Source organism: Guillardia theta (assembly GCF_000315625.1).
Source record: "Guillardia theta CCMP2712 unplaced genomic scaffold GUITHscaffold_7, whole genome shotgun sequence".
Taxonomy (NCBI): Eukaryota; class Cryptophyceae; order Pyrenomonadales; family Geminigeraceae; genus Guillardia; species Guillardia theta.
Genome location: NW_005434667.1, coordinates 267,074 through 280,809, shown reverse-complemented (window position 1 = coordinate 280,809; position 13,736 = coordinate 267,074). Strand labels below are relative to the sequence as shown.

General features: G+C 54.9%; 6 protein-coding genes across 6 annotated transcripts; 3 read left to right on the top strand and 3 right to left on the bottom strand.

The window, feature by feature from the left end:
* Positions 1–1,378: 1,378 nt before the first annotated feature.
* On the bottom strand, positions 1,379–1,663 carry GUITHDRAFT_41574 (hypothetical protein; the record flags this gene model as incomplete). Its single annotated transcript, XM_005839769.1, has 1 exon — positions 1,379–1,663. A coding segment is annotated over one exon (285 nt), but the record flags the coding sequence as incomplete, so codon positions are not given.
* Positions 1,664–3,032: 1,369 nt separating this feature from the next.
* On the top strand, positions 3,033–3,753 carry GUITHDRAFT_133270 (hypothetical protein; the record flags this gene model as incomplete). Its single annotated transcript, XM_005839768.1, has 5 exons — positions 3,033–3,086; positions 3,127–3,320; positions 3,475–3,523; positions 3,612–3,672; positions 3,695–3,753. 5 exons carry the CDS (start codon positions 3,033–3,035, stop codon positions 3,751–3,753), a joined length of 417 nt encoding a protein of 138 aa, XP_005839825.1.
* A 707-nt stretch (positions 3,754–4,460) lies between these two features.
* Positions 4,461–5,116, bottom strand: GUITHDRAFT_64899 (hypothetical protein; the record flags this gene model as incomplete). Its single annotated transcript, XM_005839767.1, has 4 exons — positions 4,461–4,595; positions 4,640–4,751; positions 4,841–4,920; positions 4,985–5,116. The coding sequence occupies 4 exons, from the start codon at positions 5,114–5,116 to the stop codon at positions 4,461–4,463; spliced, it is 459 nt and encodes a 152-aa protein (XP_005839824.1).
* A 1,452-nt stretch (positions 5,117–6,568) lies between these two features.
* RFC3 (replication factor C subunit 3) lies at positions 6,569–8,089 on the top strand (the record flags this gene model as incomplete). Its single annotated transcript, XM_005839766.1, has 10 exons — positions 6,569–6,748; positions 6,795–6,824; positions 6,877–6,980; positions 7,033–7,114; positions 7,161–7,280; positions 7,326–7,424; positions 7,477–7,599; positions 7,648–7,742; positions 7,789–7,978; positions 8,024–8,089. The coding sequence occupies 10 exons, from the start codon at positions 6,569–6,571 to the stop codon at positions 8,087–8,089; spliced, it is 1,089 nt and encodes a 362-aa protein (XP_005839823.1).
* Positions 8,090–8,173: 84 nt separating this feature from the next.
* On the bottom strand, positions 8,174–10,095 carry GUITHDRAFT_133267 (hypothetical protein; the record flags this gene model as incomplete). The annotated part of the gene is made up of 12 exons (XM_005839765.1): positions 8,174–8,254; positions 8,303–8,350; positions 8,398–8,442; positions 8,486–8,525; positions 8,572–8,625; positions 8,668–8,757; positions 8,815–8,881; positions 8,937–9,010; positions 9,048–9,163; positions 9,214–9,546; positions 9,784–9,867; positions 9,925–10,095. The coding sequence occupies 12 exons, from the start codon at positions 10,093–10,095 to the stop codon at positions 8,174–8,176; spliced, it is 1,203 nt and encodes a 400-aa protein (XP_005839822.1).
* Positions 10,096–11,333: 1,238 nt separating this feature from the next.
* On the top strand, positions 11,334–13,703 carry GUITHDRAFT_101291 (hypothetical protein; the record flags this gene model as incomplete). The annotated part of the gene is made up of 3 exons (XM_005839764.1): positions 11,334–12,628; positions 12,735–12,867; positions 12,987–13,703. 3 exons carry the CDS (start codon positions 11,334–11,336, stop codon positions 13,701–13,703), a joined length of 2,145 nt encoding a protein of 714 aa, XP_005839821.1.
* Between the last annotated feature and the right edge of the window lie 33 nt (positions 13,704–13,736).

Sequence of the window (13,736 nt, the reverse complement as noted above, 5' to 3'; positions counted from 1 at the left end):
TCGCCTTCCTCAGCCGCAAACTTCAGACGCAGTTCAAGTCCTTTCTTGACGCAAAGAAATACAATCTTTCATGACCTCCTGCTCCTCCTCCAGCTCCCTCAACGAATTTCCTTCACCCTCACCTCCTTGTCCTCCACAAGATATGCGACCACCCTTGCCGCCACCTCCCTCAGCACCAGCGCTAGCACCGCCCCTAGCCCGAGGAAGAACGACGCCGTCCTCTTGGGGTTCTCATGGAAGAGCCGCTCTCCCCAGCTCGTCCACGACTCTCCCTGCCGCAGCACCTCCTCCACCGTCGTCTTCCCCACCGCGATGTTCGCGCACAGTCTCATCCCCTTAGCCACGCCCTCGTAGCCGCCCACCCGAGGGAGGATGAAGCGTTTGAGCACCCAGCGGATTGTGAAGAGCGTGCGGATCCTCGAGACTGAGAGCCATGGCGCGATCTTTCGCACCTTGAGGTATGCTCTCCTCACCTTCATCGCCAGCTCGTAAAACTTCTGCAAGTTGTCCATCACCTGTTTCACCTGCGTATCTCAAAAGTCACTTCTCGTTCCCTTCGTCCTCCTCCTCCTGCCTCTCTCTTCCCTACTTCTCCTGCTCCTGCTCCTCCTCCTCGCACCTGCTTGTTCATCTCTGGCCCAAACGGTCCGGCCGCCTCATCCATACCCGGAAAGTTCATCCCCAGGCCACCGGGAGGTTTCATCCCCGGCATGGAGGGTTGGAGAGCAGCGAAAGGATTGTTGAGGTCGGGGAAGCCGGGAGGGAACATGGGAGACCGAGTGTCAAACCTCGGAGGGGAGGATGCGTCTTGCTCTGCATTGTCAAGGATCTTGTTAGACTCGTCGATCAGTTGCGTCTGATTCATCTGCTGCAGGAGATTGATGGCCGTGAACACTTCCTGCTTGCTCGCGTTGCCTGCCACCAGCTCATCAGGCACGAGGCAGCCGGAGCCGCTCAGACACTCACCGAGACTCAAGGACGAGAACGACTTGACTAGGTCCAGCATGTTGTCTGCATCCAAACTCCGCAGCAGCTTGGCTCCCTCCTTCACTTCAGTGCAGTTGCTGCTTACGGCGTCCACGAGCTGCATCAACTTTCGTTTGTGGGGAGGGGTATGATGATGGTTGTGGGACCAGATGTCCTTCCTCGCTCTCTGCTGCAGCCTCTCCTCCACCACCTGCTCTGCACTCTTCTCGATCTTCTCGATCTCATGGCCCAGCCCCACAGACTCCATGCACTCCTTGATCTCCTCGTACGTTTGCTTTACCACCTCATCCGACCGATCGATGCAAAGAGCGCTCCACACGTCGTTGAGGGCCTGACGCAAGTGCTTCACTGCCACGTCTCCTCCTTGCTCTTCACTTCTGCAAGCCAAGGCCAGCTCCTTGTACGACAAGCCCCTCCGATACAAGGCCTTGAAGTTTAACGTCTCATGCTCTAGCACCTGGTCGCACAGGTCCACCACTTTGGCGAACTCTTTCATCTTGATGTAGCAGCTTGCTTCGTTCAGCAGGCAGCTGCGAATCAGGACTCTCGCCTCCTTGGACTTGGTCATGTTCGCCAGCCCCTCTCTCGCCTCCGCATACTTCTCAACCGCAGCTGTGTAGTTGCTCTGCACATGCATCGAGTTCCCCTCCTGCTTCAGGGCTGTCGCTGCATCGAGAGCTCTCCGAACTTGAGGATCCCTGTCGAACTTAGAAGCCTCGATGGCCTCAGTCCTGAAGCTCAACAGCTCCTCCGAGCTCAGGCTCGAGAGCTTCTGCGCTGCCTCCCGTAGTTCGTTCGGGTCCATGCGGAAATCTGGCGGCGCGCCAGCAAAGTTGCCAGCCATGTTCATCATGGACGTCAGAGCGTTGCCATCCATGTTCGCCATCATCTGCCCTGCCGCCTTGATCATGTCCGGCGTCATCATGCCGGCGACTTGGTCGGTGGACATGGGGGGAAAGCCAGCACCTCCTCGCAGTGAGAGGCGGGGAGCTGGAGGAGAGGCATGCTGTCTCTCCAGCCGGACGCTGGGGAGGGAGACGCCCATGGGCACAGCGAGGAGGAGGAGAAAGAGAGAGACCCTGATGACCAGACATCCGACGAGCCTCGAGCGCCGAGGAGCCGAAGAGACCGGCCGCATGTCGCTGGATCTCTGTCGACTCAGCTGTAGACTAGAGGCAGTAGAGATGTTGCGAGTGAAGTCTGTCGTTGTCTATCAGTGTGGTGTTGCTCTTCCCTTCATCTTCTCATCTTCATCTTCTCCTCATCTTCTCCTCCCCTTCTCTTCCTATCCCCGTCTGAGCGCGTGCATCCCGTTCTCTCCAAGTACCACCCTACCCTGTCAATATTTTGGTATACCCCTACCCTTCAATCCAAAGTACCCACCATGTTAATGTATGACTTTTCACCCTATTTTTATCATTACATACCCCCTCTGTTCCTCATGTACCCTGTACAATGAGCACCCTACCTACTTAGGATGCATAGGATTTACCCTGCTGGGCCTGAGCGGGGATGCAACAAATCGGGCGGAACATCGAGGACCAAGTTCCTGCTCCTGCTCCTCCTCCTGCTCCTGCTCCTGCTCCTGCTCCTGCTCCTGCTCCTGCTCCTGCTCCTGCTCCTGCTCCTGCTCCTGCTCCTACATCTGCTCCTGCTCCTGCTCCTACATCTGCTCCTGCTCCTACATATCTCCTGCTCCTGCTCCTGCTCCTGCTCCTGCTCCTCCTACACCTGCTCCTGCTCCTGCTCCTACATTTCTCCTGCTCCTGCTCCTCCTACACCTGCTCCTGCTCCTGCTCCTACATCTGCTCCTGCTCCTACACCTGCACCTTCACCTTATCCTGCCTCTTACTTGGTACCTGGTTCTGTGAGGTTTCGTTACCGACATCATGCCCTCGCTCTAGCCGATTTTATTGCTTAGCTGCCCGAGCTCTTCCTTCCATCTTGACGTTGCTGCCCCTCTCTCTGCTCTTTCCATCGTCGTCTGCTCAGGTCCATGTCACTTGATCCTCGCTTGTCAGCAGTGACAGTGTGTCGCTTCAGCCATGGCCAAGGATCAGAGCATCCGCTGGTGGATCCTCGTCTGCGGAACTCTGCAGGTGAGAGGGAGGGGAGCACGAGAGCTCTTACGCCTTGCAGGTCATCATACTCAACGCCATGGTGGTCGTCAGCTGGACGATCTCTTACGTCGGTTCCCCTTGCCACACTGGGTCTGCGCTCAGTCGACACTTGCAGGTTCCCATTCCGACGTCTCTCCTTCTCTTCGTGGCTATGGGTCTAGTTTTCTTCGGGTCTTTCCTGCAGACCTTCGCCGCTCTTCGCATTCATGGTGGGTGAGGAGGTCAAGATGATCGCTCACCGACCTGGCAGGACTCGTCAGCTCCGCCTTCTTCTGCATCTCGTACTCCAGCTCCTCCTGCTCCTCCTGCTCCTCCTGCTCCTCCTGCTCCTCCTGCTCTCACTGCGCGGGCTCACCTCGAGGCTCAGACTCGCTGATTGCATCATGATGGTTGTGAGCCGACGGCATTTCGTCGAGGTGCTAGCAGCGCACGGCCACCAGCTACTACTTTCGGCAAGGAAGTTTGCTGTGGGATGCTGTGCCGATGACGATGGTGTTGTTGTAGATGATCATGGTTGTGCTTCAGGCGTTGGCGACAGTGATAGCGATCGTTGACCTCACTCAACGTGATTTGACTTGCATCTCCAGGTTGGAAGTCTCTACGTGGCCGCCAGCTCAGCGGGGGTTTCTTTGAGCGATGTTATTAAACGTAGAAGGGAGAAGAGGATGAGAGCGGAGAAGATGAAATGAAGCGAATAAAGGAGACTAGCTCCATCTGTCCCCCTGCTCTTGCAACACATCACTGGACTGTCACATCCTGGGCAGGCGGTTGAGCAGAGGGTTGTCATACGGCTCTGGCTGGTCGCCGCCTGCTTGTTCTACGGCTGGTCAGCTCACTCAAGGAGGTGGAGGGAAGAGGAAACCTGCTGTCGTCGTGACCATCCTGAGCTCCTGCAGTCACCGAGATCAGCAGACGCACGGGTGAAGCTCTTCTCTCACCGCTGCCTGCGCCAGGGGAAGCATCGAGCTTCCTTCTGCTCCTTGGTCTTCACAGACTACACTCTCTGCGAGCAGAGATGAGATGTGGCAGGAGGATGAAGGAAACAGAGGAGAATAAGGAGAGAGGGATTGGGAGGAGGAGAGTTCATAGTTGAATGCAGCGGATGGAGGAGGAGAGGCCGGAGAGGAGGTTGTTGTAACGCGAACAAGGGGCGGGGCAAAGATGGGATCAAGCGTGCCTGCTGCGTCAACAAGAGATTCTGGAACGGGGTCGAAGATGGTTTCGAGCCAGTTCTCCTGACACCTGAGGTCGCGAGGTCAGCAAGCAGGAGAGGAGGAGAGGAGCGACAGAACCCCTTGTTGTAGAAGCTTTCAGAGTCTCCGAAAACTCCCTTCATCTGAGATTGAAACCGCGTCAGTAAGGAAGGAGCAGGAGACTGGGAGCGACATGTTCGTTGGTTGTGATGTTTGCGGAGAGCAGGTAGATGTGGAAGGCGGAGAGTGCGCCTGTGAAAAACAAAGAGAGGACGCAGACGATGGCGATCGAGACCTACGAGGTGATCACAACTCGTCCTCTCGTCTCGTCCTTCTCACCGTCGATGGATTCGAGGATGCGCCAGTGATGAACGCGGAGACGACGTCATAAGGAGCAGCTTCCAGCCCAGCGAGATAGAGAGCTCGGATGCAGAGGGCGAAGAGGTAGATGCTGCAGCCAGTAAGCACACGCGAGCACATCCCCACCTCTCTTCATCTTCTCACGCGTAGATGGCAGAGTCCAAAGTAAAGAACAAGAACCAGCGGTAGTTCCGCCTCCCGATGCAGTTCCCGACCCAGGGACAGTGATGGTCGAATCGGTCGACGCAGTTGTCACAGATCTGCGAGGCCGATGAGGCAGGAGGAGAGGGAGAGTTGCGAGGAGCCCGCAAGGGCTCGCGTCACCTTGCAGTGTGAGCACCTCGGCGGCCGGTAGATGTTGCAGGTAGTACAGTACTTGAGGGTCATCACCCTGCCGTTGACAACAACTCCTTGCGCCCTGACAGCAACATCGTCACTCAGGAAATCTTGCAGCATGAAGCTCACGAGGGCACGAGGCGCTGCAAGCGAGCATCCAGATATCCGTCTCGTCTCGGGATGATCCCTGGAGATGATGGCGTGAGCAAGGACGAGGATGAGGGGCTTGGACCTGGATCACAGACTGCTGTTCGGAAGAAGAAGTAGAGCAGCAGAATCAACAAGATGGCTGCGATGACAACCAGAGCCACGCTGTCTTGATGTGAGAGGAGGATGGGACAACTGCGGTAAAGTGAAGTCATGGGGGATTCGTCTAAAGAGACATGGGAACGTTTTAGAGAAGAAGAGAGTTGAAGGAACAATAATAAGGAGCAAGGTTCCGATGCAGGCATAGATTCCTGGACCAAGCATGACCCGTCCTGCAGACTTGTCTCACTATCTAGTTGCATACTGACACGATCATACCATAGCAGCAGAAGATGTTGTTGCCGGGCCAAACATGATAGCGACGTGCGATCAAGTTTGACTTCATGCTCACAGCTCGCACAGGACAATCAAGTGATATCAAGAGAAGAGCTCGGCAGTTGACATTGCTTCTTTTTCGTCACTCCTCGTTCGTCAAGCGCTTGAAAGCATCGCCCCTTCCTCCCCGTCAGGTGTCATTGAAACTTGACATCGCTCTCAAAGTCTTGTGACCTCAGAAACTCTCTGACATCTGCAGATTAACTCATCAGCCAAAAATTGATCACTGAAACAAGTATTCATGCCCCTCACAGCCTCTCACCACCTACTTCGAAACGCTTCTCCCACCTCCTCTGCTATCTCCCTTGCATTCGTCAAGATTCTATATCCTCCTCTTGCTCCTCTTCCTCCCTGTACTCTTGTTCGTGATATCTTACATCGTCACGTTCCTCATCCTCCTCCTCGTCCTCGTCCTCGTCCTCCTCCCCATCCTGATCTTCCTGCCGCGTTCCCCTCCCTGCATCACTACTACGTCCTAACAGGTTTTTGCAGAAGTTTTCCTGGAAGTTTTCGGGCTGAGGATGGTATGGGTGGGGATGAGGGTCAAGAAAATGAGCGGGGATGAGGGTGAAAAATTGAAGTTGGCGGGAAAGGAGGGGCATGCAAGAACCAGGGACAAGGGAGAAATGAGGAGAGAAAGGGAGCGAGAGGGAGGGAGGGAAGGAGAGAGCAGAGCAGAGCAGAGCAGAGCAGAGCAGAGCAGAGCAGAGCAGAGCAGAGCAGAGCAGAGCAGAGCAGAGCAGAGCAGAGCAGAGCAGAGCAGAGCAGAGCAGAGCAGAGCAGAGCAGAGCAGAGCAGAGCAGAGCAGAGCAGAGCAGAGCAGAGCAGAGCAGAGCAGAGCAGAGCAGAGCAGAGCAGAGCAGAGGGGAGTAGAAAGGGCGCAGGGAAGTGAGATAGAGGGCGAAGGTGGATGGAAAAGACCAGGACCGAGAATGATGCTACCACCATCATGTTTCTTGAGTGCTGATTGAACTATTCTTAGCAGCAAGGATGTTGTGGGTCGACAAATATCGACCAGTTCAGCTGGACAAGTTAACTTACAACGATGGCCTGACACAACAGCTGAAACGAATCTCTGCGAAAGAAAACGTTCAGAACATGTGCCATTTACTGTTCTATGGCCCCCCTGGTGCAGGCAAAAAGACGAGAATCATGGCACTGCTGCGTGAGGTACTCGGTGATCGAAGAAGACCTGCCTGACCCTATGTCAATCTAGATTTACGGTCCTGGTGTAGAGAAACTGAAGGTTGCAAGAAGCGGAAGGAGTCTTGGGGGTTGATGACCTTTCAATGCGTCAGGTGGAGATCAAGAACTTCAAATTCAAGTCGAGCTCTGTTGACATCACCTTCATCACGAGTAACTACCATGTCGAGATCAACCCCAGCGATGTCGGGCCCTACAGGTGAACATCAGGAGGGGGATGCAGCCAGTTCACGTGACGACCTCTTGTGCAGAGATCGTGATGTTGCCCAGGAAGTGATCAAGGAGATAGCTCAGAGCCATGCACCCTCAAACTCAGCTGCCGTGCAATTCAAGGTCTCGTTTGTCACTCCTATCCTTGGATCCTGAGTTTCAATGTTAGATTGTTCTGCTCAACGAAGTTGACAAGATGTCTCGAGATGGTCAAGCGGCCTTGAGAAGAACGATGGAGAAGTACACCAGCGCGTGTCGTTTCGTTCTGGTCTGCAACAATGCGAGCAAGGTGAGCAATTTCTTTGTGAAGCGTCAATCTCAAGAGAATGCGCAGGTCATCGAGCCGCTAAGAAGCAGATGCATTTGTTTGAGAGTCCCCGCGCCTCGCGACAAAGAAGTAGAAGAAATCTTATGCAACGTGTACCGCAAGGAGGTGACTAGATGGATCGCGTGTTTCTGCTCCTTGCTCACAGGGGTCGCGGCAGGTAAAGAAGGAGCTTCCGGTCGAAGCGGCAACGAAGATATCAAACATGTCCAATCGAAACCTTCGAAAAGCCTTGTTGATGCTGGAGTCAACCTACGTCAAGTTCGGAGTGGTCGATGAATCGGTGTCTCACGCTCTGCTCAACGTCTAGTAAGCGACTGACTCTTTTCAGTCTCAACCACAATTAGCGGATTGGGAGGTGTACGTGGGAATGATCGCTCACAACATCCTTGAGGATCAATCGCCTAAGAAGCTCCTGGAGATCAGGTGTGAAACATTTCGACTTGTCGCGCTCGCGCTGATAAATGTGCAGGGGTCAATTTTACGAGCTGCTGGCGAGCTGCATCCCACCGGAGCTAATCTTGCAGAAGCTGGCGCTTGAGCTGCTGAGAAAGCTGGATGATAGTGTCAAGGTAGATATCCTACAGAATGCTGCCTTCTTCGAGCATCGTCTGCAACTTGGTTCGAAGCCAATCTTCCACTTAGAAGCTTTCGCTGCCAAGGTTGATAGTTGCGTGTGCATATCATGTCAACTGACGACCATTTAGGCGATGGTGATCTACAAGAAATGGTCCATCGAGTTCATGGAGATGTGTGATGAGATGGATGATTGATTTGTACATAGAAACGAAGTTAATCTCTTCCTGGGCGAAGCGCTTGAGAGTTTCATTCCCGATGCTAACTTGCTCGAAATGTATTTAGAGAGGAGGAACTTCGACGGGATCAAGGCCTTCAATGCTCGATCCTTCCACATGAGGAACAGCGAGGATGTAAAGGACCTACGGGTTCAGTCAACAAAAACCGGCAGTTCCCGTCACTCAGGTCACCGTGTCTTCCCCGAATTCGTTTTCGGCGTTGGAGTAGAAGTTGTCCTCCTGTTGAAAAAATCAACGACAAGACAAGCACGATGCGTTTCATTCACGTAGTAGAGCCGGACGAAGTGCCAATACATGTCATAGTTGAGTCCCTGAACAGAACTCAGCTACGAGAGCGCCACGGTGAAGGCAAACCTTGATGAATCTGGCGAGCTCCTGGGTCTTGAGCGACAGACTACATGGAGATGTCAGTAAAAGAGTGTCAAGGCGGATCAGCTCACGTGTTGTCCTCAGGGTTGTAATGAGCACGAACATACAAGGCGGGTTTGAACATCCTGCATGACAAATCACAACTTCATCCTGCAATGAAAGCTCACGCGTACTGGATTGTTTTCACAGCTCCCTTCACGATGTCGATTTCCATGCCCTCCACATCAGCCTTGAGGAGCCTCAACTTGGGCAAATTTCTGTAGTGGCCACATGCCGTCATTCTCAATGTCAGGACATTCAACTTTGTAACTTACAAGTCATCAACAGTCGTCATTTTCACAGTTTCGCCCAGATAATTCGCGGCATCAAGTGCAGTGCACCCTGAAGCAAGTGAGTCGACATGGTCTGGTCTACACAACATGATGGAGATTCGCACCATGGCAGCCCTCTTGCTCGATGTCGAGGGCAGGCACAACAATCTCTCCTCCCTTCTGTCCGAGCGCTTCTTGTCTGCGTCAGACCGTCAAGGGGAAGCATACATCGCAACTTTGTTTGCCTGCAGTGACAGTTGAAAGCTCCGTTGATGGCAAAGTTAGAGCACAAAATCTGGTGCAGAATGCGCTGAGGCTCAAAAGCGTAAATCGCTCCTTCGTCACCCACGACCTACACCAACGCTCTGTGTTAAAGAGTCGAAAGACGCGAGCAGTCATCACCGATCTGAGGCCCAGAGCAGTATGTCCATACATACTTCCAGCATCAACGATCACATCTCCCTTACGAATGACTTGCTTGAGAAGTTCCAGCTCGTCCCTTCCGTACTCCCCATACTTGTCGATACTCCTACCAACAGGCATATCCTTGGGATTGAACATCATTGTTCCAACAGAAGTCTTCTGCATCTCGTTGGGTCCACCCCCGGGAAGCAAGTTTTCATCCAAAGCTGGCTGGACTGACGCGGCACCAGCCTGACCCCCCCACTGCTGATTGGGGGGAGCGTTTGACCCGAAGGACGGAGGGGCTTTCTTTCCTCCGAACGATGGGGGCTTCTTGGATGATGTTCGGGTAGAGGCAGGGGGAGGAGGAGGAGGGGAGGGAGGGGGAGGGGGAGGGGGAGGGGGAGGGGGAGGGGGAGCTGAACGGGGTGGAGGAGGGGGGGGAGGAGGTGGCGGGGAGGATTTCTTCTTCTTGCTCGAAGAAGCGGGAGGAGGGGGAGGTGGTGGTGGAGGAGGGGGCGCCTGGATAAGAAACGTTATGATCTCAACCCACGCAGCTCGAGTGCTTACCGAGGTAGATCCGAGGCCCAGAGTAGGATCATCAACTACCACTTCCTTGCAGTGCGTTACGGCACAGGCATCAGAGCAGTCCAACTGCACATTGATAGATTAGCATCGAGACAAGCTCATGACAGCATGAAGCTTGCTTACAATCTCCGTGAACTGTCTGTTGGGAGGAAGCTTCTTGACACATTCCGTGAGACACTCTCCGAAGTTTTCGCATTGCTCCTCCTTAATCGGGTAGTCCGCCAGGTCATCCTGACAGCGACCAGCGGCGACGAGGAGAAGAACCAACAGTGAGATGTGCCCGATCCTCCTCATCTCCTCTGAAGCCCAACGATCAACCGCTCTTTGCTTTCTCTTGTAGAGTGCGAGAATGCGATCAGACCTGAGGCTCAAAGTCAACTCGGTTCACACGCCTGATGCTGTCATGGCCGCGGGACAAACTCCTGTCCTTCCCTGCTGTTGGCCTCTCACAGCCTGGCTCTGCTCCACAACTTTATCTTTGTCATGCAACATCTTGCTTCTCTGCATCGAGTTCTGCAGCCCCTTTCTCTTGCTCTTGCTCTACCCTGCCTTCTGCTGCCAAGGGTTTCCGATCCTTCTCTTTGCACTCCAAAGGTCAGGGTCAACCAGAGCAATCGGCTCTTCTCATTCATTGCTAGAATTGGTAATTTTCCATCATTTCATGCTGTCTGATGATCTCAGTTTCTTCTTTCCTTCTGATCCTCTCCGCCGGTGCTCGTACCTACACGAATGTTTCTCTTGGATTTTTCTCCTCCCCCTGACCTGCGAGATCTGTGGCGATTCTACTCACTTTCTCTGAGCATCACATCGGCTAATGCAGCATTGTTATGCCCCGTATCCTCGTTCTCTCTCCTCATCCTCCCCTCCTTCCCGCTCGTCCTCCCTCCTCCTCCTGCTTCCGCTGTCTCACAGAGGAGACAGTACCCCGTCCCCTCCCTCCCCTCCAATCCACTACCCTACCCCCTCTATTCACCGTGTTTCGTGCACAAATGCCGGAGGGTGGTCATACTCCAAACCCAAAAGTACCCGTGTATTTTCGGTACTTCTACGGGGTAGTGATGAGTCAGTAGGCGACGAGGGTGGGGGTACTGATGGATTGCGTGGGAGTTTGGGGTATGAGGGGGATGATGGGTATGAGGGGGATGAGTCCGTGGGTTGCCAAGTAGTTTCGATGCTTTGTGTTTTGTACGGATAAAGTTTAGTTAATATGAGCGAACATGTCGGGGAGAATGGGGGAACAGGAGGAGGGAAGCAGAATGGCGGAGGAGGAGGAGGAGGAGGAGAGGGAAGGGGAAGGGGAAGGGGAAAGGGGGGGGTTTCGAGACAGCAGAACAGCAGAGAGGTGAGGTGAAGCAGGAGCATGAAGGTGGAGAGGGTACTTACTCAAAAGAAACAACGTAGCAGCAGTGAAAATGGAAGAGCGTGACGAGGAGAGAAGGAGAAGATAACTAGGTCGCCACTGCTCAGAGAACATCCCAGGGAAGTGTAGCACGAGCTGTTGTGCTGATTCATACTCGCAGGTTCCAACAAAGATGATGGGGGAGGAAGCTACAGCAACCGGGGCCATCTCCAAGCTGATCAAGCTGCGGGACGCCCACCAGTCCAGGTACACGACTGTGCAGGACTTGTTCATAGAGATGCCGCATCCCGGCGACCAGATCTTCGCGGGGGACCTGGAGAAACACGCGAGCTACAGCGGGACGGCAGGGTGGAGGAATGTGACCGGGGTGCTAACGGAGGACATTCTCGCGATGAGCGTGCAGGGAGAGAACTCGTGCATCGACTGGATCCCCTTGCATGAAATCGTGAGCATCCACCAGTGCAACTATATGTCGGAGGTGAAGGAGGTGATCGAGACCGAGAAGACGGCCCAGCCGTCTGGCACGCTTGCCCTGGTGTCGTCGTCGTTCAGCAAGGTGAGGCAGTACTCGTTCCTGAAGGAGGACAGCTCCTCCCACGTCCTCGACATCCTCGGGGACTCGGAGGAGGCGAACTGCTTCAAGATCGAGACGATGGAGATGGGCCACAACTCGGGGCGAGTCTACTTGTTCCGCTGCAGCAAGACTCACGTCTGCCGCACCTGGTTCGAGAACATCAAGAGCGCGATGGCGATCGCGGCGAGGAAGAGGAGCCATCAGCTCGTGAGCAACATGAACATGCAGGAGAGGCTTCTTGCCCTTGCTGACAGCATGTACAACTCAAGGAGTTTCCTCTACTTCTCCCAGTTGAGCATCACTTTCAGCTTCCTGCTGTCTGCTGTCGAGGTAGAGGTGAAGCCTCCCGAGGGCTCGAACCTCCGCGCCGTGTTCCTCTTTCTCAACGCTCTCATCACGCTCCTCTTCGCTGCTGAGCTGGGGGTGGAGCTGGCAGCGTTCCGCGTCCGGCGATTCTTCAAGAGCATGTGGCGCATCTTTGACTTCGTGGTCGTCATGAGCAGCCTCATCGCGATCGGCGGCTGGTTTCCCGTCCTCAACCAGCTCCGCTCCCTCCGTATCCTCCGCCTCCTCCGCCTCCTCGACCAGATCAAGTCGCTACGGCTGATCATGCAGGGGCTGTCACAGGCGCTGGTTCCTGTCATGAACACGTTCCTCATGTTGGGGCTCGTGACTTGCGTGTACGCGATCATGGCGGTGGAGTTCTTCGGGGAGCGGAACAAACGATTCTTCGGGACGTTCTCCTCCTCCCTCTTCACCATGTTCCAGTGCGTCACTGGCGACTCGTGGGCGAGCAGCGTGACCCGCTCGCTGCTGGATGAAGACTCGAGGATCAGCGTCCCTACCGCCCTCTTCTTCACCTCCTACATGCTGATCGCCTCTATCCTCCTCATGTAAGCCACGATCCTTGCTCCTTGCCCGCCCTGCCCCTCCTCGTCTCACCTTCTCGTCCTCTCCGCTTCTCCCCATCCTCTCAGCACTGACCCTCTCTTGACGCAGAAACATCATCGTTGCCGTGCTACTCGACGAGTTCCTCGCCACCATGTCCAAGGCGAGGCAGGAGGAGAAGGCAAAGAGCGCTCCCCTACGAGACTTCAACTCGCTCGACCCCCTTCTCCAAGTTCTCTCGCACGTCAGTCTCTTCTTTCCTCTTCCCCTCCTCCTCTTGTTCATCTTCTCTTTCTGCTTACCTCCCGCTCTCCTCTCCTCTCCTCCTCCTCTCTCTCGCTCTCTCTCACGTGACCTCACCAGTTCAAGTCTCCCGAGGACCTCGACGCGTCTCTGCAAGCGATCTTCAAGCGGCTCGACGTGGACGGCTCGGGGACGGTCTCGTTCCAGGAGACGGACGAGGGGCTGAGGAAGCTGATGGGGCAGGGTTTCTACCTGTCGGTTGAGGACTGGCAGGAGATGACGTCGGACCTGCAGGGCGAGGACTCGTCGCTGACGTTCAGCAGCTTCGTGCAGGTCATGAAGGAGCAGCTCGCGCTGTTCCTTCACCGCGGGGTCAACAGAGCGCTGGAAGGAGCAGGCAAGCCTAAGGACGCCATACTGCTGACCCTCAAGTGGCTGCTGCTCAAGGACGAGGGGAGGAAGGAGGAGGAGAAGCTGGAAGCGCTGAGCCGAACGAGCGCTGCCATGGCGGAGGAGATGAAGGAGATGAAGCAGCTCATGGTGTCCTTCATGCAGCGGGACGCAGAGGTCGGGCAGCAGAGGCTGGAGAGGATGAGCGAAATGCTCGAGAAGCTCGTGGAGACAGTTGGGGGGGAGCGAACGGCTGTGCCGGACGAGGATGGAGAGCCGCTTGCGGAGGAGGAGAAGGAGGTAGAGGAGGAGAACAAGGAGACGAGGGGGGGGGAGGAAGAAGAAGCAGATCGAGGGGAAGAGAAGCCAGAAGAATTCAATCAGGATCTGATTAGCTTTGCTGAGGGGGAGGAAGACAGAGCGATGAAGGATGTAATGGACGGATGAGCAGGGAACAAGTATAGCTCTCTAAACAAGCTC